The following is a 26,312-nucleotide window of genomic DNA, read 5'->3' as shown; positions in this document are numbered from 1 at the left end:
AACATGAGCGTATTGTTGACACATCCAGAGTCGGAGTAGTTTCTCCAGTTAGACGAGAGTTTCAGATACAGAAGAGAAAGTTCAGATGTTTTTGGTCCAGGTCTAAAAATATTTAAGGGGGGGGGGGTTTGGATTACCAAAGGTATATTTTCTATTAATACGAGCGGTTGAGAATAGAGGCAGAGGAATTTCGAGGGGGTCATTAACAGGAGGAGGTGGAGGAGAGGAGGAGGCTTGATTTGGCTCAGGGTCACGATCAGGGCTTGTTGGTCAGGATTACGAGTCGAGCATGTATCAAAAGTGAAGTGTTGACTGACAACAAAACACTCAGCGTTGTGCAACACCTCACATTTGTGTGAACATGCCCTTGTCGACCCCCCCGCCCCTGCTACACCCAGCTCACTTCCTGAAACCTGCTGTTTTCTGAGACCAAAGTTCACTTTGCTGGAGAGGGGAGGGAGGGAGGGGGGAGGGAGGGGATTATAGAGGGGAGGAGAGCGTCCAGGGAGAAATTTGTGTTTTTGCTGTACTATAATTTGATTGATTTCTTTATGCCGTCGCTGTGGTGAAACGCCCGATACAACAGAAGGGCAGCTTCCGACCTCGAGGCGGCAGAGTTAACAAAGAAAACTCCCGATATCTGCAGCTCTGGAAGCAATTGTGGAAATGATGAGGTGTTTATAGTGTTGAGGGAGGGGTGGTCGGGGGGGCTAAATTCAAAATGTCCTTTGTCTTCCAAGGGGTTTTGCACTATGTGATAAAATCAGTCTTGTTCTCCACATGGATTTGTCTTTATATGCATGAAACCAAGGACAGGCCTGCTCTCCTGTGTTCTTCGTCGTTCCCTATGCAGCTTATTTATCTGCAGAGTTCGCTCTGTGCAGCGCTCTGGTCGGGAGGAAGTGGGTGATTCAAGGCTCCATCGTCCGGTGGGTCCGCTCAAACAGCAGCGGGCTCATATAAGACAAAGAAGAAGAAGCTCAAAACGTTTGTTTCCCACATTTCCTCATGTGCTCACATACCTGGATGTATGTGCTACTTGCTGTTTTAGCGCTCAGGTGCATAATAACATGCCATTGTTGTATTCTGGAACCATTGGATTTTTTAGAAAGCTGATTGAATAATTGCTCCTTTATAGGCTTGGATAAATGCCAAAAGCCAATTTTTTTTTTTTTAAAGACAATTGCATCTTTGAAAAAGCTGAGAACATGTTTTTTTCTTAATCAATAATTAGAATGGTCCTCTGAGAGCATAGACTCTCCACCAAGGCCCAACAGTACGGTTATAAAACCACATTTAAATTCACTTACTCATTTCATATCTGCACCAAATTGCAAATATAATTTCATCAAGATCCTTGAATTCTTCTCTGGGAAACTGGTGAAAACATTACAAATAACAGCCTATCTTCCAATGTTAAAGAAATTGAAAAATTCTGATCAAGTGAAAAGTTACATTTAAATTTATCAGCCAGGAACACATAATCACAAGCTCTTAAAAAACGCACCATAATCAATAAGCATTAATCATCTCAGATCATGAAGACTGTGCCATCTATAGATCTGACTCAGTTATCGATGGATCCGTCAATCACCCACAGACTCCTCATCACTGAAGGACTGGAAAAAGCCTGAACGCATCTGAATACTATTCCCTGTCCTGTTACAGCACTAGTGTAATGAAATGCTATGTCTTCTTCTCTTATTGTTTTTGTTTGTGTGAAAGTCATGATGTTTACTTTTTATATTACTTCTCCTTCTGTACATGTACTCATTTTTTTTTGTCCATCTTTCGGCTTCGTCATGAACCTGTAGTATCAGCAGTAGGCTGTTTTATGTTAAATTGAAAATAAGAAAATATCTCCGGACGTTTGGGAGTTTTAAGGACTTTTGTTGCTTGTTTCTTTTTCATGTTTTCTTTTTATTAATTGTCTTTTTATTGTTTTGTTTTTTTGTTTTCGATTTTTCTCTCAAGGAAATCCACTTCCTGGGGCTAAATACATTGAATGTGGATTCACTCGAGCCCTGTAATTAGGTTACATTTTTTATATTGTGCAACGAGAAGCTCATTCAATTTTTCCATTGTGTTTTACATTTACAGCACTCAACGGTTTTATTATTATTATTATTATAACCGAGAAACTCTTCTGTTCATGCTTTTCTTTCTCGTCAGTTCGACTTATAAAGAAGTTTAAGCTTTACATGAACTAAGAAAACTGTTGTACATTGTGTTTGTACCGATTTACTCTAAGTTCTGGAGCTATGAAATGTTGTTTTTGCTGCAAACAACCATTAGAAATCTAATTAAAAAGTGAAAGATGTATTGAAACTCAAACAATGTGATGGATATGGTGATAGCTCCCCAGCCTGAGAGGCTTCAGAGAGGTTTTATTATTTTTGTAAGACTCAGAAAGTAAAACCAAAGGAAACTATTAAAATTGCAAAGCTACGATTTCTTTACAGCCTCATTAACATCAACTAACAAGGTCTCCTCCGGTTTCCCTGCATCTGCAGCTAAATCATCGAGCGCAGAGCACAACAATAACAATGCAGAGCTGTCACCCTCACATTCGGATGCTCCAGGAGGATATAATTGGGGTAACCTCAGGTCAGGAAGTTAAGTTTCTCATTGGCTTTCTCAGTTGATGTCTTTCCCACTGAGATTTAGGGGAGAAAAAGCTGCAATGCTCCCATTTCTCTTCTAATATAAAGGCAGCTGACCTTGTGACCTGCTGCTTCATTAAGTTGACGAATGTGGAGAACGTACTTTCTGCCCAGAGGCACAGTCAGTGGGGGGGAAAGTGAATTTTGTGGTTAGGTCGAGTGTGGATTGTCAAGAAAAGTCCAGCAGGTGAGAAGTGAAGTGACGTTAATGACGGCGAATGAGGTGAATAGTTTTTAAGGAGGCATGAAATATGTTGTGAGGTCAGAGATGAGTCTCAGCTCAAATTGGGGAAAGAGTCATATTTACAGTGGCTGCTATGTTTCCATAAGACTGAATCCTGTGTGGAAGCATTGCAGGATATCAGGGCTCTGACATCCATCAAGTGTCGACAGTGGTACAAACTACATATTTAGATATTACTGTTCTATCAGTATTAACATTAGTGACACTGACAGAGCACCATATAGTGCAGGAGGTACAGTAGGTGGCATAAATAAAAGGGTTAGGGCTTTTATAAGTTATGAGGTAATTGCTTATCTGCACTGACAAAAGAGAATTGTTTACCAACTTGAAAAATGACTTCAAATTGTAAGACGCAAATTAATTAAAGGTTCAGTGTCTAGAATGTAGTGACATCTAGTGGTGTAGTTGCATGCTGCAGGTGAATACCCCTCCCCTCGCCATCTTCCAAAAATGAAAGAGAACCTGTGGCAGCCTTCAGTTGTCACAAAAACTCAAAAGGCTTGCTCATTTTAATATGGAAAAAAATACTTCTTGGTAAACAATTTTCTTATCTCAGTGTGAAGGCAGGGAAACACAAATGTAAAGCGTATATTGCAGGTCAAATTTCAGCACAAGGTTGAGCTGCACATGAAGCCACGCTGGGTTGTTCTTCACGTTCTCGTTCGCACAGATTGGAAGTGACTCACTAAGACAACAGGCTCAGCTGCTGACCTGCTAAATGATTTACTGCAGTGGACATCACACTGTGATGAATCCTAGAAACAACAGCACCAGCCATCGTTGGTCTCATAAAACCTGAGGAGGCAACAAACTCTTACAACACAAAGAACAACTTTGTTCTCAGAGCAACAGGTTTCAGCTTGTGGGTCTTGAGGTCCCGTACGAAGACCACAAGCCCAAACTTGTTTGTCTGAGAATAAATTTGTTTTTGCAAATGTAGCTGGAGTTTTTACCCCTTTTACTCGTCTTCATGTACCTTGAAAGGAGGTGCAACTGGGCCAGAATTCATTAGTCTGATCCAACCTGGAAACTTAATGGATTTAAACCAGTTTATTTTGAAGGGAAAAATTGGAAGACAAATTTAAAAAATAAGTTTGATTTCTATTTTGTCATTAGGAAGTGCCCACATTGTCCCCAATGTCCCCAATACACCAGCCAAGTGTATTATTATTATTAATATTCTTTAATTTCAATGATTATCCACCATAGTTGATACTCCATACTTCATTTTTCTTAATGCAGGCATTAAGACAAAACATAAACCATAATAACGTCTCTTTCTTTTTTGTTTTTTACTGTTTATCTTCATATTTGTGTAAGTTATTTATACTTTGGCTTCATTTAGAGATCCAAAGAAGAACTCTGTGTTATGTAATGGCTCCTAAACACTCTCTTTTCTCTGTGTGTGCGGTCTGTCTTCTCCTCTGTTTTAGGGTTGAGCTTGTCCTCTCAGAGGAATTTGAAATAGGAGAAATTAAATTTGGAATGTTAGATGTTTTTCTTAATAAACTCGTATGAATTTGTGTATTTGAGTCTGTTTTTGTGCGGTGACCTGACATGTTGCAGCTGAATACCCCTTCACCTCCCCCTCCCCCTCCTAACCTGAAAGAGAACCTGTTGCAGCCTTCTGTGGTCCTAAAAACTCAAAAGGTGTTTAGATTGTCCAGTTTGAGCTACTGCTCTTGATGTAAATATAAAGTATTTAAATATAAAGTTTCCATTCTAGGGTAAAGAAAACAACAATTTGTACAATTTAGATGAAACACACGAGTGTAAACATCTCTAGGATTATGTTATATATTACATTTTTGCCAATATATCTTTATATACCTTTAACTGAGTGGTTTGTTTCATTGGCAGAAATAATAAATAAAAGCTGTTGTGTACAAACAAATATTTTTTTTTTAACTTCCTCTTCATTTTCATGATTCACATCTGTCATCAACATCCATAAATATTCATATTTATATATTTTGTATGTGTCGATTTCCCGCCGTGTATTTCGTGCGCCGTGTCAGCTGACCGTAACGTCATCGCGCCCTCAACCCTCCACCGCCGCTGCGCGTCCCTACACCGGAAGTAGAATTATCAGCTGATCCCCGCTCGGCTGTTGTTGATGCCTGAAGTTGCTGCGGCTCGGAACCTGTGTCGCTCTGTCTCAGCTGCGGGACATCGAGGACGTGAGACGGGGGGGACACGCTGGACATTTATACACCCGCCAAACGAGTGTCGGCGAGCGGAGGCGGTGCCGTCGTGAGGACTCTGGAGTTAGCGGCGGGAGGCAGCTAGCCACCCGGGAGCTGGAAGCGAAGCAGCGGCTGGACGGGTTCTCTTTGTTTGTGCGGTGCCGGGTCTGAAGCACAATATACATCCCCCCCTCCATTTTCTTTTCAAGACTCTCCTCCGCAAAGACTCTATCTGTGTTTACACTTGGTTAGCATCAGGCTAAAGAGGGGAGCAGCTAGCTCGTAAGCTAACGTTAGCACATAGCGGTGTTGTGTAGCTTTCGTAGCCGTGTGACAGTGACAGATAAGGACCCGGGGAGCAGGCTGGTGCTCGGGGGGAATAGATCCGTGCCTCTGGGTGTGTTCCTCATCTGTGTATCACTGGATCCGGTTGGACTGTCACTCAACAAGCTGGTGTTGACTTGATACTTTTGAAACCCAGATTGTTTTTGTTCTTAACCCTTTTGTGTGACTCTGGTTTTGTAAACAAGCTGCAGGTTCAGTGACAGCTGGTTCTCCCCCTGGTTGCGTCACCTGTTTACGTGTCAGTCACTGTTGAGTAACCTGTTACTTTATATTTAATAGTTTGTATATTTGAAATCTGATGTTTTGCTGTCAGCCCTAGTTACAGGTTTTGTTTTTTTTTCATTCCAAATATTTAAACCTCGTCGTTCAGCTCCATTTCAGCGACTTGACATGTGACTGAGGAACTCAGTGTGTTTCTGTTCCACTGTAACTCACAGGTCGAGTCTTTAGAGAAGTGAGTAGAGTGGAGTTATGAATTGAAGCAGCCACCTTGTTATAAGTGTGAGACAGTATTGTGACCGGAGAGAGAGAGAGAGAGAGAGAAGGAGGGAGAGAGAAGGAGGGAGAGAGAAGGAGAGAGAAGGAGAGAGAGAGAGAGAGAGAGAGAGAGAGAGAGAGAGAGAGAGAGAGAGAGAGAGAGAGAGAGAGAGAGAGAGAGGAAGCGTCCCTCAGGGTCCCACTGTGTCTTGAGGTGAGCTGCCCCCCCACCCAGTACTTGCCAATGCTGGATCTGGAGGTGGTGCCTGAGAGATCACTAGGAAATGAGCAATGGGAATTCGCCTTAGGTGCGTATGAGTTCCAATACAGATTCTGTCTAATACTGATAAATCGATCGATGTGTTTATTAAAAAACAATTGGTAACTTAACATGATGCTATTTAACCCTTACAACAAATACATATACTTGAGATTTGATATTTGACAGTTCAACCATAAAACTGTAGCTCAAATAAATCAACACATTCATTACAATCAAGTATATGAAACTCTTTTATGTAAACATACATGCACAACCCTCTACATTCTTTATGTTGTAAATTAAAAGTTTAATTATTATTTATCTATGTTTGTTTTAATGTTTACAACAGGCCAAATAGGAAATCATGTAGCTTTACTCCATGTGTGTGTGTGTTTTCAGGGATGCCATTGGCCCAGGCCATCTCTATTCTACAGAAACACTGCCGCATCATCAAAAACGTCCAGGTGCTATACAGTGAGCAGGTAAGATGGACAAACTGTTGTGTGCTCTCTCACACACACACACACACACACACACACACACACACACACACACACACACACACACACACACTCTTGCACGCACAAATGTTAATCAGCTTGTGCAAGAATCCTATTTTTGGCAACAGTGCAAGATTTCTAAGGTTTTTCTGTTTGGTTGCAGTAATTCCAGCTGTTTAGCAATAACAAATCTTTTCAGTTAAATTATCTTGTATCTTGTTGTACATAGTGACATCGCTATTAATTACCTCTTAATAACTATAGTAATAATAATATAGTAAATGTCAGACTTCATTGTCTGATGTACAATATGTTTTTCTAGTTATATAATCTGCGTGACCTCCTCTAGAGCAGCGGATAGTGATCTCTGTGTAATTAATTGGTCTGTTTGTTATCGTTCCCTTCAGACACCTCTCAGCCACGACCTTATACTGAACTTGACTCAGGACGGGATTAAACTGATGTTTGATGCCACAAACCAGAGACTCAAGGTGAACAACTGTTGATTGTTAACTGGTGGGAAATTTGAAAGAAACTTAACACATGTGCTCCTATGTCAACTTAAAAGATAATTAGCAAAGACATTAAAACTCCCCCGGCCTTGTTTATTAATATTTAACTAACATTTTAGTTTTGTGTCCTAATGTTTTGCATCTTTTGTGGGCGACAGGTGATCGAAGTGTATGACCTGAGCAAAGTCAAGTTGAAATACTGGTGAGTAGGAACACAATGATGTTGTCAAAAGGAAGTCGTAGGCGTTAACAAACCTGTTGAATAACAGCTGGTTTTAAACCACTCTGGAAACCACGTTAGACTCTCAGCTGTTAGCGTTCTCCATCTATATATATTATTTGTGTTTCACTTTGCCATAGAGACCAGTTCCGAGTCAGATAAGCCTACAGCTAATGGAAGTCTGGCTGCTTTAATGTGTCCTATATGGTATAGTGGGATCTAAAAGTCTCAGACCACTTCCACAGTGGGGAAGTGCATGTGTGTAGGATTACATTTCTCTCACTGGCAGTTGCTCCTCAGCTAATGCAGCGCGGCGTGTGTTTGAATGTTAATAGATTTTTACGCTGACTCTGTGTGTGTATTGTGTTTCAGTGGAGTCCATTTCAACTCGCAGGCCATCGCCCCTACAATAGAGCAAATAGACCAGTCGTTCGGAGCCACGCACCCCGGAGGTACCTTACAAAGCAAAGACACCCTTCTTAATCGACCCAAATTTTAAAATCTTACTTTTTTATGTTTTATGAAACGCTTTCCTCTCCACCTCTCGCCCTCCAGTTTACAATGCCGCAGAGCAGTTGTTCCATCTCAACTTTCGAGGACTGTCCTTCTCCTTCCAGCTGGACTCTTGGAATGAAGCCCCGAAATACGAGGTGAGATTGCTGTGATTGATTCGCCCGGTTGGCCCGTTAGAGAGAAGCTGAGTGGACGTTTCTTCTTGTCCGAGGGGAACTGGGGGGCGGCCTTGTGAATTTAAGTCATTACCCTTCACACAGACAGGCTGAGGTCAAGTGCTGCGTCTGCTTTGAGCACGTCTATGAATAATCAGCTCGTGATCATAAATATTGTGGGACTGAAGACACCTAAAGCATATAGGTTTACTTGGGTGTCAGTGAGAGATGTGATCTTCATCCAACCCCACAATGCAAAGGTTTTCTGGCACCATGTTCTGGTGGTACTGTTCTGTTTTTTTCCTGGTGCACCAACAACTAGGACCTCGCCGTCTAGCCAAATTAGCCCTCTCACCCAGATGTCAGGATTCCATCGCTGCCGATTAGAGCCAATAAAAAACCTATGTCTGCCGCTGAGTCATTTGACCTGGGAGTGAATGCCGAATATATCTTTTCACATTGCTGACGGATGTAAGTTTAAGGGGCTGAAGACTCATTGCAGTGTTAATTAAGCAGTCACTGCAGTTGGGAGTTTAGGGACCTGAGCTGGTGCAGGCAACATGAATTCATTATTAAATTCCCTGACACAATGCAGATATTCAGCAGTTACATCGTGAACTCTAACGCAGGTTTGATCTCACTCCTGAATAGAGAAACGTGATGTGGATGTCCTGCTCTCTGTGTTGTGCAGCTTTGGAAGTCTTGGTTCACGCATGTCATTAACCAGCTGTTCTGCCGTCTGCCAACTGCGTCTGCAGCTCGCTCCTCTGAAAGCACAAATCATGTAGAGAGGTTTTCACTGCTGCTGTTCACATATTGATTTCATCTTAGGCGACCTCATACTTCACAGGTGTTTTTTTTGTGCAGATTAACTCGTCTTTATGTTTAATTGTTTGGCTTTGGTTTCGACCTGCTGCTCCAACAGTAGACTGTATATCTGCACATGTTATTGATTATTTCATTAACCTAACCAATACATCCTGAGCTCCATGTTGAAGAGCTGGTCGATTGGGTCCCTTTTAATTCCTGCTCGCTTGTAGTTGTGTTCAGGCACAAACATGATACATTCAGCTTCTAGTGATATATAGCTTTCCTCTTCTAATACTCAACACTCAGCTGTAGTTTGTTTCCTGTGTGTATGATGACAGATGAAGGTCTGAGGTTATATGTAAGAGTATATTATGATCAGGCTGTCACCGTGTGGACGTCTTATAATGCTGAGCAGATTTCTTTAGCAAATTCCCAGCTTTAGCTTTCATTTAATATGAGAATAAATCCTCTGCAGGTGTTTTTCATCACTGTTGCTGTGTGCTGATGAATTCAAACTGGAAATACACGTACAATTATGCACATAAATTAAGAAACCACTGCTGAGTCACGGTGAATGTTGATTGGATGTCAGATCTTTTGGATTAAAGGTTGCGAGCTGATAGAGACACGATGCGGAATGAAATGTCAAGTTACAAATCACGTTACTCCTCTGTTCTTTATCATCTGTTATCACCTATTTGTTGTGATTTACTATATATATATATATATATATATTTAAATATATGTTATTCTTGAATCACAAAAACAATACACTGTATTCCTGTTGCTTTACTACTACCAGTTGTTTTGCCTTGGCAGCCTAACTTTGCCCTGGGTTTGGCCTCCCTGCAGATTCCACACGGGGCCATGGTCAAAAGGATGCACATCTACACTGGCAACAACCTGCAGGAAACAAGGTACACACACAGACACACACACACACACAGTTACACACACAGTAGCCTTGTTGCCGTCTGATTTACTTGCTTGTTTGTTATTTTTGAAGCTATATAAATGTTTTTGGTAAATATTGGTCTGTAAGCTTCAGGTGACACAAACCCACAACCTCAGGATTAAGACATGTCAGTGATAAGGGTCTGTAACTCTCTGTTCTCTGTTTCCTCAGAGCTCCGGCGATGCCAGTGGCTTGTTTTCTTGGAAACATCTACGCAGAGTGTGTGGACGTCCTGAGGGACCGGGCAGGAGCTCTGGGGCTCAAACTCCACCTTCTCACTGCAGGTATTACACGTCTCAGACAAACCATGACTGAGCTGTAGACATGGATCAGAATCTCAAAGAAAAGTGTCCAACATCTTGTTGAATCCATCCCCGTGAATAATTGAGGCTGTTTTGACAGCAACGTGAGGCCTCACCCAGAATCAGTGTGATGTTCCTAATAAGGATTTTCAAATTGTCTTCATTTTCTCTTTTACGTGCTGTTTGTGTTTTCTTGTCCCAATCTAATGTTGTGTTGTGATGTGTGCGTGTGTAGGTTGTGGTCCAAGTGTGATGGCGGATTCTAAAGTGAGGTCTCTAGAGAGGAGCATCTACTTTGGAGATTCCTGTCAGGATGTGCTCGGTGCTCTGGGCTCACCACATAAAGTTTTTTACAAGTCCGAGGACAAGGTAGGAACTTTTTAATTACATGTTATTAGATCGTTTTACCGCAGAGGAAGTTGCATCAGTTCATTACTGACGTGTTACATGAACCATCTGAGGTGTTGTCTCTCTGCTTTTGTTCACTTGTTCCAGATGTCAACGTTTCCACCACTTCCATATGATGCGTTGTCTAATACTTATTCTGACTTCCTTACATTCCTTGTTTGTTTTAGATGAAGATTCACTCTCCATCGCCTCACAAGCAGGTTCCTTCTAAATGTAACGACTACTTCTTCAACTACTTCACCCTTGGAGTGGTACGTGAGCTCGGCCTGGACTTTGTTTGTCTTCAGTCTTTTTGTACTTGTATATTTGTCAAAGTTTTAACGCCACAGACCAACTTGAAGAATCTGTGTTAACATATTAAGTCTTTTGAGGATGTTTGTAGATGTAATTTAGAAATTGAGTCATAAACACCAGGCTTGTTCTTACTAATGGAAGTTTTGGCGGTAGAACACGGGTAAAGTTGATTGAAATGTGACTCAGCTGGTATTCACAGCTTACACGTGCAGTAGTTGGTTAAAATCCAAACAACAGAGAAAACCTGTTAGTCCCTGAAGAACACGTACGTGCGGATCTGGTGAGTTTTAATGAGGATTTCTGTTTCACTGAAAACAATCTGTTTCCTCTCATCCCGTAAAAATGTCTTCATTTGGATCCTTGAACGGAATCTTTGTCAAATCATTAACTGAATAACGTCTGATAGATGTAACAGCCTGGGACATTTATGGTCTCCATCTTCATTCTTCAGACCTGTTTTGAGAATCTGTGCTGGGAGAGTAAACCTGATGAACTCATCTGCAGCCACTGTTCATATCCTCTGAATGAGAAGCTTGAGCTCCACTGCACAGTTCCCCTCACATGAACGGGTGTAGGAGTGTAGTCCCGCTTCTATCTGCATTTGCTCGCCCTCTGTTTACAGTAGATAAGACTGCGCTGAGCTGATCTGCTCAAACAAACAAGAACAAAATAGTGTTTTTTCTTATTTTCTCAGGATATCCTGTTTGACTCAACAACTCACCTGGTGAAGAAGTTTGTCCTGCATACCAACTTCCCGGGACATTACAACTTCAACATGTAAATATCTTGTTCTTTAAGAAACGTTCCTTTACACAGGTTTACTTGACATTATTTCTCTGTTTTCACTTCATCAATCGAGTCCTTTCTGCTCCTGTTTTACACCCTTGTCATTGTGTTCTCCTTCATTACAGATATCATCGATGTGACTTTAAGATTCCACTAGTCATCAAAAAAGGTGAGACCCTTTTCAGCCACAAATCAACGTCTTACAGATCTAGAATGGTTCTGGGACAGTGTCGACCTCCACCCAGGAAAATGCTGCATCTTTAATTTAATTATCATTTCTCTGTTTTCTCTCCACGTTCTTCAGAAGGAACTAATTCCCAGACAGAGGACTGCATTTTAACCACCTACAACAAGGTCAGTTATATTACACTTTGTCAGAACATTTCCTAAACATTCATAAAAGTTATTGTTACATTTCAGTCTGTAATTGTTGGGGTTGTTGTTCGTCTGCAACTATAACGAATACACTTGAGATAACTGGAGCCTTTTGAAGCTGATGCAGCTGCAGCCCTCTTGTTATTTCCCCAAGTGTTCCTTATTATACACATTTAGAATCCCCCTGTGCTACAAATTAGCATTGACAGAGAATAAAAAGCTGTTTGTCTTTTAAACCTTGTGTGTCTCTGTCCGTCAGTGGGATCAGATTCAGGAGCTGCTGGGTCACCCGATGGAGAAACCTGTCGTGCTCCACAGGTAAAGAGCAGAGATACTAGATAGCATTAATGCTCAAATCGGTCACAAGCATGTAGATTTACAAATATACATCATGTAAATTAAACCAGATGAGTATGCTCATTATATGTTTTGTGTTGGACAGGTCCTCCTCAGCCAATAACACCAACCCCTTTGGCTCCACGTTCTGCTTTGGACTGCAGAGGATGATCTTTGAGGTCAGAACACTTTGCTCTCTGTAGATGTAGCTGAGTGTGTGTGTGTGTCTGTGTGTGCTCAGCCTTGGATGAACTATTAGAAGGTTTATCCTGGTAATTCATTGGTCACATTAGCATTGACAGCTGTTCACTCTCTGGTCTGTGCTCAATATTCAAAACTTGATTTTACTTTACTTATTTATCAGCTGTTGCTATTTAAATTTTCTAAAACGTACCATTTATTAAATGGATTTAAAAGTAATATTGATACTGATGCTATATTATCAGTTATACCATCGACCTCCAAAATCTATCTGTCAGGCTCAAATCTGTCGGCTTTTCTTCTTCGATAATTACAGCTGCTAAAATTACTATTAATGACTGTTTCTGAACAAAGGTTTTGGTTTCTCCCCCTCAGTTTTATTGAAACAGGGTTTTTAAACTGAAAACCTTGAGAATAGACGTTTTGTTTTTACAGATTTCTAAGTATTCACCCCCCTCTGTGTGCTCTCCTCTCCCAGGTGATGCAGAATAACCACATAGCTTCAGTGACCCTGTACGGTGCTCCGCGGACCACCGGTCAGGCCCGACCCGAGTCCAGCAGTAGTTCCCACTGAACAAGCAACCAGAACCACATCCCATTCTGGCCTGTCCTGAATCTAGTACCTCTACTGACTGAACCTCTAACACGGAGCCAGATTCTTAACCAAGCAGACCTAACCCGGGACAACCAAGCTATTCTTGCTCAGCTCAGACGATGAGTGGAAACACAACAAGAACCCAAGGAACAACCAAATCCGACCTGACGTTAATCAGCTCCTCAAGAGTGGGTACTAAGATTTATTCTTCCAATCAGACACATCCAGCATATCCCATGACATCCAGGTTCTACGTACATTATCCCAGTGCTGGAGCATTCATGCTTTGCAATGTAACCAGTGAAATAATTCCCTGGTTGTGTGGAAATGTCACTGTGGTGCTGCAAACTGACAAAGTGAAGAAATCTGCGTTGTGGTAGAGCTCAGCTGTTTCCTGTCTCCATCCTGTGACTGCATCCGCCCAGGAGCACAGACGACCACAGACTGAAGTGTGGAACGGCGAGGTTCCACCAGTGAGAAGAACCACGACTGTAAAACCTCCACGACGGTGTGGTGGTGAGACTGCAAGCGTTTGAATTCATCTGCTGCACATTTTTAAAGACGACAGCTGTGAGGTCAACACGGCTGCCACTGGAAACTGCTGTGGCCCAAGTCTTGAAGCAAACTTTGGCTCGACCCACTGACTCCACATCATCCGACCACACTGCCAGCCCGAGCCGTACCGCCTGTCTTCCTGCCTCAACTGCATAATCAGACCTGACTGGATCGGTCCGAACCACGAGAACCAAGCCAGCCCAACCCGACCAAGAGATCATCAGAGCCAAACACACACACACACACACACTGCAGAGGACTGAAACCGAAACACAGAAACACACACAGGAATCCGAGATTGTGTTGAGGAACCAAACACACTCAGGGTGTGGACAGAGACGTGGACAGAGACGTGGACAGAGACGTGGACAGAGGCGTGGACAGAGGTGTGGACAGAGACGTGGACAGAGACGTGGACAGAGACGTGGACAGAGACGTGGACAGAGACGTGGCCCAGGACGTAACCCCCTCCACGGACGAGCCAATCAAATCAGACGATCCAAGCGTCACCTCCTGATTAATGTCTCCCTCCTCATCTTCTAACCCGTCCTTCAACTTTGTTCAGTGGTGCCCTCGAAGATACACAACACACACAACACATTCAACACAAAAACATCAGCGAACACTGTAAATCCCAAGCTGTTGCATGCAGCTCTGGACATTAGCTCCTCACACTCACAAGTGAAGATTTGCATGTGCTCCTCCGCCGATCGACATTTCAGGACATCAATTCTAAAGCACAGTTACACAGCTGCTCACTGCTGCGTCCTTTCTAATATTTGAAACCTGGCTCCTCTTGTGTAGCCTCAGCAGAGTTAACAAAAAACCCGGGAACACGCAGGCATGACACGAGGTTTGCATGAACCTGGCCGATGCTTCGGAATGGGAAGAGACTCGAAACAAGATCAAACCGGCAGCCGGCTGCGCTGATTTGATCCTGCATGTTGTGAAGAGGCGTCGACCTGGCACGCACTTTGTTTTGTTATTTCCCTTTGTCCCTCTTTCCCACGTGCGACCATTTCCATGATGATCAGTGTTGATTGAGTCAAATCCATTTTGTACATTTGCACTAATACACACCTTCGTACTTGACCGGTCGATTGTGCCCGATACTCAGATGTGGAGTTGTGGAGCTAGAGGGGTGTGTGTGTGTGTGTCTGTGTCACAGGCCACATTTGGGGGAAAGTCTCGGTACTGAAGCCATGTTCCTTCCATCCATCCACTTTCTATACAGCTTATACTTTAAAGCTAGGGTTGGTAATCCTTGGAAATTCAGCCAGAGCAGGATACACTGATAAAATGAAGCTGACCCCGTCCTGTCCCGTCTTCAGCGTGAGCACAGTAACGCCAGGATTCAAACCCAGAACCCTCCTGTTATGAGCTGTTTGTGCTTACCACTGCACCACCATGCCACCCAAGCCATGTTTTGCTCCGTTTAGGGAAAACCCTTATTGTTGGGTCAATAGATAAGTTTAGGTTTGAGTTAAATCTGCAGGAATGGAACACAAGTCTTTGTAATGTCCCCGAACGTGACCTGTGACGTGTCCATTTGAACAGAGGCGTCCATGTTTGCCGTCATGTCCTCTGCATCACACCCATCTCTCTCTTTGTTTCTTTCTCTGCACTCTCTTCATCTTCATCTTCCTCCCTCCATAATGTCTGCATTCATTTCTCTGTTGCCAAATGCTTATAGCCAAAGATGTTCCAAGAGGATTTTAATTTGATCCGCAGACATCATCACTGTAAAGTGTGTGTATGTGTGTGTGTGTGTTTGTGAACCTGTCCCGAGGAGCAAGTTGTGTGTTGATCCTTTCATCACTGTAGTAACTCCTCTAAATCCAGCTCCTTGGTTCTCGACCTGCCGACAGTAAACACACAAAACAAGAACAAGAACGTGACTCATGTGTCGGTTCCGTCTGTCTCACAGGGACGTTTACAGCTGGAGACACATCAACAGTAGTAAGAACCGGTGTCGTCCCTGTTGTGCGTGTCTCTTGTGCGGTGGTTATTGTTGTCACAGAGCCGTCATTGAAATATTAACCATTGTTTCCCTGTGCGTTCGGGACATTTGACCCCATTTTGAAAACAGGGATCAGTCGCTCCTTCATGATGCTCGAGTGCAGGTTGCCCCCCCCCCCCTCCTCTAATGTAAACATTTAAGTTCCTTCTGATTATAAGCGACTGAATAAACGGTGTATTTATGTCAATACACATACTCTCTGTTATTTTACCTTCTTAAAATCCCATTTGCTTTTTAATCTTGTCACAGTTGCTTGATTTGTGATTGAGCTCGTGTACGTGAACATTTTATTTTGTTGAGAATTAAATGCATAAAGAGGACTTTAAAAAAAGAAAAAAACGGGTGAGATTTATTGTATTGAGGTAGCGTCATATAGAAGAGTTTTTAAAACTTCCTTCCCAGTGATATTTTTCATCTGCGAGTTCATCTGCTGATTTTCAATAAACGAAAAAAAAGAGTATGTAACCCAGAAGAAGACAAGACAACAAATCCTTGCATTACTTCTGCTAATCATCAGTAAACCTCTTTTTAGAATCACTACTAGTCTTAACTTACAATAACTTTCTTTTTCGGCTTTGAATTTAATCCAGAATTCCTGTGTTCTTTTATTTTAGATGAAGACCAAGCTAAATAAGAGCAGTTCGATTTCTGTCAACTTGTGATTCCAGTTGTTTTCTCAGCCTAAATGTTCACTTTTGAATTTCCTCTAATGTATTTTGGTCCTAATGCTTCTGGAGTTGACGTTGATGTACAGATGCTGTAAATAGTTGTGCTCTTGTTCTGGTGTCTTCTAATTAACGTACATCTGACGGCTCGGTACACACACGACTGACTCAGACTCCGGCTGAGTGGTTTCACGTCTATTTCCTCGATGCTAATTCCATTGAAATCTCAGGAGGAGGGATCTGCTCATTAATGATCACTGGAACGTTTAGATTTTCTTGTCAGACCGCTCGGTATCAAAACTTTTTCATGTGCAATGCCGAGGCAGCGTGTTCACAGATGTAGATAAACCTGCTTCAGGAATGCGTTTCGACCAGTAGAGTGAACGGTCAAATTTTGGAGTCGAGCTTCAGTTTGTTGTTGATTTTACGTGTTTACACCAGAAAAGACTAAAATCCTCTGGCTTCAGCTTCTCTTGTTGCCAAACTGCCTCCATCAGCGAGGTGATGTGGTTCCTGGAGCCAGGAGCGATGATTCTCTGACACCGGGTAACTCTGGAGCTGATGTGAAATAAAGCTACAGTTATATTCTAACATTTTTGCTACCATTTGCTTTTGTGCAAATCAAAATCAACAAGAAAAAAAAATCAAACACAAAACTGTTGAACATTGTGCCTCATCTCCCACCGAGCCTGTCTTTGACTTTTGTCTCTCTCCTCTGTTAAAAGGAAAAAACTTCTTGTACATACGATTTGAGAATGCATATGAATTGCATCATTGTACAGTGTGTGTGTGTGTGTGTGTGTTACAGAGAATATCAATAAGCTAACATGGTGTCATGGCCGTCTCAGATGTTTCCAGTTGTCCTGTAGAGAATGACAGGTTGGGTTTTCTAAGATGAGGACTTTTCAGGTTTTCTTCACCATGTCAGTGTTTTCATTATTTGATCTGTTTCTGTTTTTTCTGTGTTTGTATGGACATTAAATTCCCAGAACAGTGCAAATCCTCACAGGCCTTTTAGAGCTCTTGATAGTTTATGTGGAAAACATGATTTTAGAAATGCTGCTCTGCCAAAACCAAAATGTAGTTGTGCAGAAGATTTTCTCTGAAAAAAGGATATTGTGTGTCGGAAAATTTAATTAAAACCTGAGGGGAAACGGTTCCTTCTCTCCCTCCGCCCTTCACAGAGTTTGAAAAAATTATAAATTTCCCAAAAGAGCTCATTGGAAGCAGATGGGTCACAGACAATGAGACAAAAGAAACAAAAATATCTGAAAGCTGGAGGCAGAATGTGAGTGAAGTAAATCAAATGACTCGTTATTAGTGGATTTGAGGGACGAACCCGCTTTTGTTAAACTCAGCGCTGCACCACAGACGGCTGATTCATGTGTCGGAGATTGTCTGTTGCATGCTGGGTAGTTAATCTCACCCAAACTCAGGTGGAAACATCACATCCTGGTTTTAAATCAGAAAAACGTCAATCCGGAACTCCTGTATGGTTTTCAATTTCAATTTTTTCCAGTTGTTATATGTCGCTGAGCGGACGAATGGCTGATTGTGATAATTTCTCGTGGGTTTCAGTGTTAATCTCCCGTTAATACTTTGTAGTATCTGTTCTTGGTATCACATGTTCCGTTATCTCCTTTATTCCCTGGACGCTGAACCCGTTTCTGGAAATGGGTCAGTTATGCTTAATTAAATAGTGTAAAGTTCATTGGAATGTGGCATTTTTATACTGAATACTTTAACTTTGTGTATTAAAAAGTACATGGATTCATTCAGCATGTCCACTGACAAAACGGCAATAACCTTTGGATGTAGTGGAGACGGTCGACTGATGATGGTTGTTGAGATGAGCTGCTGCTCTGCGTTGTTTAGAAGAAAAACCATCATCAACATTTGGACTTTTCTGAAATCAAATGTTCATTGACGACAAAGTTCATTTTATGTTTGTGCAACCAGGATATGAAAAAATCTAATAAAGAATGTGGATGTCAAAGAGAATGGGGGAATGTTTTATTTCTTAGTTAACAACAAAAGTTGAAACTCAAACTTCTATTGCTCCTGTTTATTTTGACTTTAGCTGTAAACGCTGGTAACATTTGAATCTACTCTTAAGTGTTTAAGTTACAGATATATGGTTCTTCCCACTCTGATCTTTAACATCATCTATAAACTGATCTGTATTTCAGTCGATTTACAATAATCCAGAAAGAACCTTTTTAACTTGAAGTGACCCAAAGTCCAGAGGTGGAGACGTAATTGGACACTTGTCCTGTTAATGTCTCTCGAGCAGCTGTTTGTCGTTAAAACGTTGGTTCATGCATGAAACGAGCTGAGGTGGTGCTGAGTCCACGGAGGTGTTGTTTCTAACACGTCATTTAGCTGAACCTTTTATTCAAAACAACTTCATAGTAGTGCATTCAACATCTATGAGGGGCCATTTGGGATCAGCATCTTGACCAGGGACATATCTAAATGGGCTGGGATTCAAACCACCGTCCTGCCGGGCTGGTGGACAATCCACTCTACCCCTCAGCCACAGCAGCTCTTGGCAGATTGATAAGATAACAATGAGACTAAAATGGTGAAATGTTAGTTGGTTTGGCAACGCTACGAAAAAAAATTTGAAAGTGCAAACCTCCACCAAGGCCTAATTTATTTAAATTCACTTGATCTACAAAAATTTGCACACACTCATAAATATTAGTCCCCTAAACTGATATCTTTCTATAAGAGCTATGAATTCCTCTCTTAAAAAGTCAATGAAAATGTATGAACAAAAACCACCTGGATCTACCCCCCCGATCCAGATCTGCACCAGGATGTGTCAGGACCAAGTCGTGTGGATGAGCAGCCGGTGAAGAAGAACCTGTTTATTAGACGGACGTGTTTCCTGGCCAACGATCAAGAGACAACGTGATAAGAGAGGAAACAGCTGAAGAACCGGAGACACCGGCTCAGCTCTCAAACATGGTGCTGGTTAGGAGCACGTGGAGTTTCCTATTCAGTCATCAACACTTATTAGACAACATGTTTATCATTCAGCATGCGGACAAAGCATCAAGGTGAGGAAGGAAAACATCCTCCTCTACCATCTGAGACAGCGCTCAGCCTGGGCTGATGATTTCATTATTAACAAGTTGATTTTACCTTTTGAAAAAATTTATAAAACACATGATTGATGATAATGTTCTCTTTCAGCATTTTTAACAAGGAACATTTTGACAGCAGAGGAGTGTTGATATGTAAAGAGTGACAAAGACAAAATAAAATTAAACTAAGTTAGAATTATAAAGAAAAACTGGAAGTCTACAATCTTCAGAGTCATTCAGCAGAGGTTGTGTGTTTCTGTGTGTGTTGGTCCCAGCTGGTTCCTGCTGTGCAGCTGGTTTCCATTTAGGCATTTGTTGTTCCTCCAGGGAAACAGTTAAAGTCACCGTCTATTTGTCTGTTTCTATCAAGCAAAACAAACAGAAGAGGAACATCTCTGCAAATGATTCACATCAGGAAACTAAAAAAGTCTCCGCTGCTTAACTGTGTTTACAGCCGCGTCCTCTAAGTCACACACACATTTACACTTGGATGAGGTTAAACCGGCTAACCACTCAATCTTGAGGTGAATTCCCAATTTGAGCATCTGCCATCACACCAGGCTCCACTGGGGTCCACTGGAGTCCACCAGGCTCCACTGGGCACCACTGTGCTACACTGGGTTCCACTAGGGTACACTGGACTCCACTGGGGTACACTGGGCTCCACTAGGGTACACTGGACTCCACTGGGGTACACTGGGCTCCACTGGGGTACACCGGACTCCACTGAGGTACACTGGGCTCCACTGGGATACAATGGGCTCGACTGCGCTCCACTGGGCTCCACTGGGGTACGCTGGGCTCCACTGGGCTCCACTGGGGTCCACCGGGCTCCACTGGGGTACACTGGGCTCCACTAGGGTACACTGGGCTCCATTGGGGTACACTGGACTCCACTAGGATACACTGGGCTCCACTGGGCTCCACTGGGGTCCACTATGGTCCTCATGGCGTTAATGTCATCCCAAACCCGTCCGCAGACGTCTGTGTGCAGCTGGAAATTTGTTTCCTGCAGATGCTCCAGGTACAAATATCCACTTATTGGAATGGAATGGTTAGTTGGTACAAACCCTCATTTAAGTTTGAATGGGACGTGAGCATGTACAGACTCACAGTGGGAAGTATGGTGAACCTTAAGGGTCACTCTGTAGTAACACAACACATTCTGATTAGATAAAACATTCAAAAGTCCAGAGACTCAACAGACAGATGAGGGCTCACGTGGCAAAAGCCTCAATACTCTTTTGGATTTCAAGTTTGAAGGACATTTGCCGATTAATTTCCCCCGAGTTGATCTGCCAGGATCTGGATAAAATCTCCCAGGACTCAGCTGTGAACACGTCATCCTGTTTTCCATTTGGCCACAAATCCAGCATGAGCACCACCATTTTGTATTCACTGGAGCTCTTGCAGATCCCACTCTGTCCTTAATGCATGACGAACACCCGCTTCTCGCCGTAGTCCGTCTCCTCCCCCGTCTTCTCCCCCGTAACCTCCCCCGTCTCCTCCCCCGTAACCTCCCCCGTCTCCTCCCCCGTCCTCCCCCTCCACTTGAAGGCCGAAGACGTCAGGCTGCTCCGGTTGTGGCAGCTCAGGTCGGGGTCGTGCAGGAGGTTCCACATGAGCCAGATCTGCGGGACACTGAGGCTGTGGACCACCATGAGTTCTCTGTAGAAACAGGGGTTGAACGTCTGAAGGTGGGGCGCTGCCGACGGCCGGGGAATCCCAAAGGTCCGGAAGCCCTGGTGACGTGACGGTTTGACGCCGATCAGCTGGAGGCACATTCCCAGAAAGACATCATCAATGGGGAACAGCTCCACCTAGAGGACGCAAAGAGACGATTGTCGATCAAAGAATTCTAAAACGTATTAAAATGCTTCAACTTCTTTTTCTAGTTTTGAAGCACCTGTTGACAGGCAGAGCTCAGTCTCCGAGCCGTAAGCCCCGACATCACAAACCCTCCTCCTCCAGCGTAGTTTGGGTACAGACCCCCCCCATACATGAACTCCGGCACGTAATACTTGGAGCTACGTCGGCGAATGGGTTTGGCATGAATGATAATATCCCCGACAAACAGATCCTCCTCTGGCTTTTGACCTTGGAGCATCTCCAATATGTTCTCCACATTCACATACACGTCAGCGTCACCCTTGAAAATGAACCTGTGTGACAAAGGAAAACAAAAAACGTGTTACGTACGAGTCGCAGGCTGAGAATATGAAAAGCTCATGACTCTTTTTTGTATAAACACTGACTTGACTTGAGGACAGCTGCTGTTCACCCATTTCAGAAAATGTGTTTCCTTCAGTGTCAGGTTGAAGAAGGTATCCTCAAAGTCCCAGAGCAGGATGTCCCGGAACGTTTGACTCTCGTAGGTGAGGAGGCGATCCCACAGAGGCAGAGCCGTTCGATTCCTGGGAACCCCGAGCAGGAAAACGGTACGAATGGTAACGCTGTTCGGGAACAGGCCCTCTTTCCCCCATGTCCGACGGACCACCTACAGGGATCGAGGCAGTAGAAACAAAGGTCAGGTGTTTCACGTCAGCTTGGTTTTTGATGAACAGAATCTTGCACGGATGGGGGCAACGGTCTCATCTGTCAATCATGACGTTCACCCTGTTTTTATAGCATCAAATTACTAATGAAAAGTCATCAGAACCATGAATACGTGAACAAACATCAGTGCGATAATAAACTGCCTAAAATGACAGAATCCATCTTTGAGAAAACTTTATTTGATGTGTACTTTGGATTCTAGTTTGGTTCATGTCTCGTCTGCTAACATGGAGGAGGCAGGGTTTATAACCATACTGCAGCCAGCCACCAGGGGGCAATAGAGATATTTTGACTTCACTTTTCGTGAGGTATCATGTTCTACATTCAGCCTATGATCCAATACGAAGCCTAAATTCAACAGCAACAACAACACGTCATAATTTACCTGACGCTTGTCAAAATCTGCCGCCACAGATTTGACTGCGATGAGCATGTAGGGAGCTTCGCCTCCTTCTTCCTCCTCTGCTCCTCGGATGTGACATTTCTCCGGCTGGTCGATGAGCAGATTGAAGTCCCTGTTGTCCTTCTCTCTCAAGTAGCCTTCGAAGTCAAACGGTGGCATCGTGGGCAGGGGCTTGGCAGCAGGTTTGGTCGGTACAGCATTCTTCCTTCGCGACTTTGATTTCCCCTTAGATTTGAGCGGAGCTTTGGACTTGGCCTGAGGAGCTTTGGACTTGGCCTGAGGGGCTTTGGACTTGGACTGGGGCTTACAGGCAGGCAGCTGTGGCTCCGACGGGCTGGAGGGGAACTTGGATATGAGACAGAGGACAAAGGACATTAGAGGAGACCTGTACTGTCTTTCATTTTGTATACGTTTTTTGAGTATGTAAAAGGTCTGAAAAATCCAAAAGCCCTAAACCCTTGGTAAACGGAGCTAAAACCAAGTGTTTCTGACAGAGGCTGAAAAGTGGAGCTGCAGCATTGGACGTTGAAGTGATGTGTTTTCTGAACATTAGAGCAGGTTATGTTCAAGTATCCGGTTAAGAGGTCTTTCACAGACCAAAATGCAACAAAACCTGCAATTTGGTGACACAACAGTATTTGGTTGTGATACATTCATGCAAACAAATGATGGAGTCACACCTCTTGAGACTCCTGGCCCCCTTTGGCCCCCCTGGCCCCCAGCAGTGTCCGACTGGGGCTGGTGGAGCCGTGGATCTCCAGCTTCCACTGAGGTCTGTCCCACCCAGAGGAGACGGCCACCTGCAAACAAGGCTGGTGTTAGAGGGAGCGTTTGAAATGTCGGATGAGTTACGTGCTCCGACTGTGTCCGTCCTCACCTGTCGAACGTAGAGCAGCAGACAGAACACAACCAACAGCAGCATCGTGCACATCACATCTCCCTTCACGTGGAGCATCCTCCTCATCGCCACCATCCTCCTCCTCATCACCTGTTGAAGACACTTGAATTAAATACTAAAGGAATTCACTCACTGCTTTACTGTAACAATACATTCCACTGTTGTTGTGCAGTAATCACACGTGTGTTGTCGTATCCTCACCTGTTTGCTACGGGGCTGAGAAGTCTCTATGAGATGGAGGCAACTCAGATTGATTTGGTCCTTGATGCAGATCACTCACATGACTGGATGTGTGTCCATTGTCTCTGTCTCCGTCCTCCACTGCTGCTCAGACACCTGCAGGACAACAAGAAGAACAACATGAACCAGGACAAACCCACAAGAAGAAGATAAACGGTCCTGGATGTGGAAGCTCTGGTTTTAAAGGTCTTGCTCAACCTGTCTAATGCCGTCAAATCTTATTTTGATAAGATAATATGAGATGATGAGATTAGATAAGATAAGATGACATAAGATTATCCTTTATTAGTCCCACTATGGGGAAATGTATTGTGTTACCGCAGCAAATAGGAAAATAGTGACATATAACTGTAAAGATGATCAATAAGTAAAAAAATACAATATAAACATTAGGAACCATAAAAGATAGAAATATGTACATTGTACAAATACACAAACAGTATAGCAGTATTGAACATATATGATATTGAAATTGCACAGAAATAAATATATTTAATATACAGTTAAATTAATTAGAAAAAAGATTTTATGTCATAGTTGACTTTAAACCTTAATTCCTTAAGAATACCATAATGTTAACACAACATTCACAACACAACAATATTAACAAAACTGATACATTTAATTATAAATATAAGTTTCTAGTCAGTAAACAATAACACTTTTCAGTGTAAGATAAGATAAGAAAACATTTGACCAGTCCCATCATGGGGAAAAGTTGCCTTGTAAATGAAGAGAATATATGTCACAGCATTGAAAATGGCTATTGCACAGTTAGTTAAGTTAGTTTCATGTGAACACTTTGATTATTCACGTCCCACTTACATGGTTTTAACAGATCAGAGATCCCAACACGTATAATTAAAGTATTTGTTCTGGATTAAGAGTTTTCCATGGACCCGCTGCTGCGCTCAGGAGGAGGGGGAGTGTCTGTGTCTTATGTAAGTGAACATGAGGGTACCAACTATTTCAAAGAACACTGTGTCCCAGCATCCATGTCATGGGGAGCAAGTCTCACTAAGTGACTCTGTGCGTGTAGAACTGGGAGGAACTGGTCACAGATAATGTTCCTGACCAGCATTTGTCCAAATATGTTGTGTGTGTGGAACTGATCCCAACATCTGTCCTGCAACCTCAGGCAGGACCGAGATTCTGAATGCTGCACGTTTTTATCTTATCAACAATGAATCTGCAGAGTTTCATTATGTTAAAGTGCAGGAAATGTTTCTTCATTAATTCTATTCATTCAAACTTACCAGACGAGGCAGAGGAGGAGGAGGAAGAGGAGGCGGAGGTCAAAGTGAAAACATCTGTCCTGCTGCTGCTGCTCCTGCTGAGGCTCCTCTCTGCTCAATGCACCGGAGCAAGAGAAAAGTTCCGGAGAAAGTTTTCAGAAGAAAAAGTTCCAGTGAGGAAAAGAGGAGCTGCAGAGTGTGAGTGTGTGAGTGTGTGTGTGTGTTTGAGGGTGTGTGTGTGTGTGAAGAGGAGACAGAAGATGAAACAGCAGATGTGACGTTTCTAAGTAGAGCTGTTGCACTCATGATGCATTCAAGTGCTGTGGGAAATACAGTCATCACAAATTGTATCGTCGAGAAAGTGCAGCAAACATGATGATTTTTATGTGAACGTTCAAACTAACATGTTTAGCTCAAATGTTTTAATAATCAAATAAACACAACAAACATTGAAAAAGGTAAAGACAGTATAAAAAAATGTAAAGTAAATAACTCTTTATATAAAGAAGTAGTAAAAAAAGACGGACGACATGACAGCTTCCAAAAGTGAATCCAAAAATGTCTTGATCGCTCCCTGGTGGCTGGCTGCAGCATAGGTCATAAACCCCGCCCCCTCCTTGTTTGCAGATGGGACATAAATAAAAGAACAAGATGGTGATTATCTGTTGTGTGTTTGTGGGTCTTCCGCAGATGTTAGCGACCGACCACCAGAGGATGTTGTACACGTCAAACAGGGCTTCTGTCATTTTGGGTGGTTCTCATCCCACTAATGTTTGTTCAAGATTTAATTGGTCATTTAAAAAACGGGATTGACTCATATTTGGCTGAACCACACCAAGGCTGACAACTACGGAGACAGAAGCCAAATGACGGAGCCGAGTAGAAGAACGTAAATGCAGCATCCCCCTTCTTAAAAAAAAAAAAAAAGATGCTGACCACGTGGTTTAAACTGGCGCTGAACAAACCAGATGCCAACACAGCAGCCAGGGAGAATGGAAAAGAAGAGAAGAAGAGAGGGATGAATAGAAGGGGAGAGAGAGAGAGAGAGAGAGAGAGAGAGAGAGAGAGAGAGAGAGAGAGAGAGAGAGAGAGAGAGAAACATAAAATCATGAGTCATGAGTTTACTTCTTGGTGGAATTCAGAGACCAGGTCCAGCTACAGAATACAAATACAGAAAGTGTTGCTCAATGATGTTCGGAAGTAAAAAAGAAAGAGAAGTGCTTAAACCCAAAGAAAAGGAAAGAGGAGAAGGAGGAGAAGAGAGACGATGGAGAGCAGAGGGACAGAAGAGATGAAGAGAGTGCATGATCTGTTTTTAATGCACCCCCCCCCCCCCCCCCCCCCCTGGTTTTATTGAGCTGCAAGCGGACAACATATTGACCTGTGACATTCCAGAGCAGTAATATATTATTGATATTCTGGTCAAATGTATAACTTATTTGAATGGGGTAAATATCGTATTGTTGCAAACGCACCAGAATTTAATTTAGCTTTCTCTCAGGTCCAACC

The 26,312-nt window shown here is 42.9% G+C and overlaps 2 protein-coding genes across 2 annotated transcripts; one reads left to right on the top strand and one right to left on the bottom strand.

Moving 5' to 3' along the window:
- Positions 1-6,058: 6,058 nt before the first annotated feature.
- Positions 6,059-18,380, top strand: phaf1 (phagosome assembly factor 1). Its single transcript, XM_053427609.1, has 16 exons — positions 6,059-6,223; positions 6,577-6,659; positions 7,085-7,168; positions 7,348-7,391; positions 7,782-7,861; positions 7,965-8,059; positions 9,707-9,804; positions 10,014-10,126; positions 10,380-10,513; positions 10,720-10,803; positions 11,541-11,623; positions 11,758-11,801; positions 11,937-11,986; positions 12,267-12,325; positions 12,450-12,522; positions 13,023-18,380. The coding sequence occupies exons 1-16, from the start codon at positions 6,160-6,162 to the stop codon at positions 13,116-13,118; spliced, it is 1,284 nt and encodes a 427-aa protein (XP_053283584.1). The 5' UTR covers positions 6,059-6,159; the 3' UTR covers positions 13,119-18,380.
- Positions 18,381-20,394: 2,014 nt separating this feature from the next.
- Positions 20,395-25,095, bottom strand: b3gnt9 (UDP-GlcNAc:betaGal beta-1,3-N-acetylglucosaminyltransferase 9). Its single transcript, XM_053427057.1, has 8 exons — positions 24,825-25,095; positions 23,530-23,664; positions 23,308-23,418; positions 23,111-23,230; positions 22,413-22,775; positions 21,727-21,968; positions 21,378-21,633; positions 20,395-21,291 (listed from the first exon to the last, which is right to left on the bottom strand). The coding sequence occupies exons 3-8, from the start codon at positions 23,413-23,415 to the stop codon at positions 20,899-20,901; spliced, it is 1,482 nt and encodes a 493-aa protein (XP_053283032.1). The 5' UTR covers positions 23,416-23,418; positions 23,530-23,664; positions 24,825-25,095; the 3' UTR covers positions 20,395-20,898.
- Positions 25,096-26,312: the final 1,217 nt, after the last annotated feature.

Source organism: Pleuronectes platessa, chromosome 7 (genome assembly GCF_947347685.1).
Source record: "Pleuronectes platessa chromosome 7, fPlePla1.1, whole genome shotgun sequence".
Lineage (NCBI taxonomy): Eukaryota > Metazoa > Chordata > Actinopteri > Pleuronectiformes > Pleuronectidae > Pleuronectes > Pleuronectes platessa.
The sequence above is the reverse complement of the archived record's forward strand: the minus strand, read 5'-3'. Positions and strand labels throughout refer to the sequence as shown.

Coding starts and splice junctions, on each gene's coding strand:
- phaf1 (XM_053427609.1), top strand. CDS start 6,160: ATGCTGGATCTGGAGGTGGTGCCTGAGAGATCACTAGGAAATGAGCAA. Junction 7,169..7,347: donor CCACAAACCAGAGACTCAAG/GTGAACAACTGT, acceptor TGTGGGCGACAG/GTGATCGAAGTGTATGACCT. Junction 9,805..10,013: donor AACAACCTGCAGGAAACAAG/GTACACACACAG, acceptor CTGTTTCCTCAG/AGCTCCGGCGATGCCAGTGG.
- b3gnt9 (XM_053427057.1), bottom strand. CDS start 23,415: ATGAGGAGGAGGATGGTGGCGATGAGGAGGATGCTCCACGTGAAGGGA. Junction 22,776..23,110: donor GGGGCCAGGAGTCTCAAGAG/GTGTGACTCCAT, acceptor CTCATATCCAAG/TTCCCCTCCAGCCCGTCGGA. Junction 21,634..21,726: donor AGCAGCTGTCCTCAAGTCAA/GTCAGTGTTTAT, acceptor TTTGTCACACAG/GTTCATTTTCAAGGGTGACG.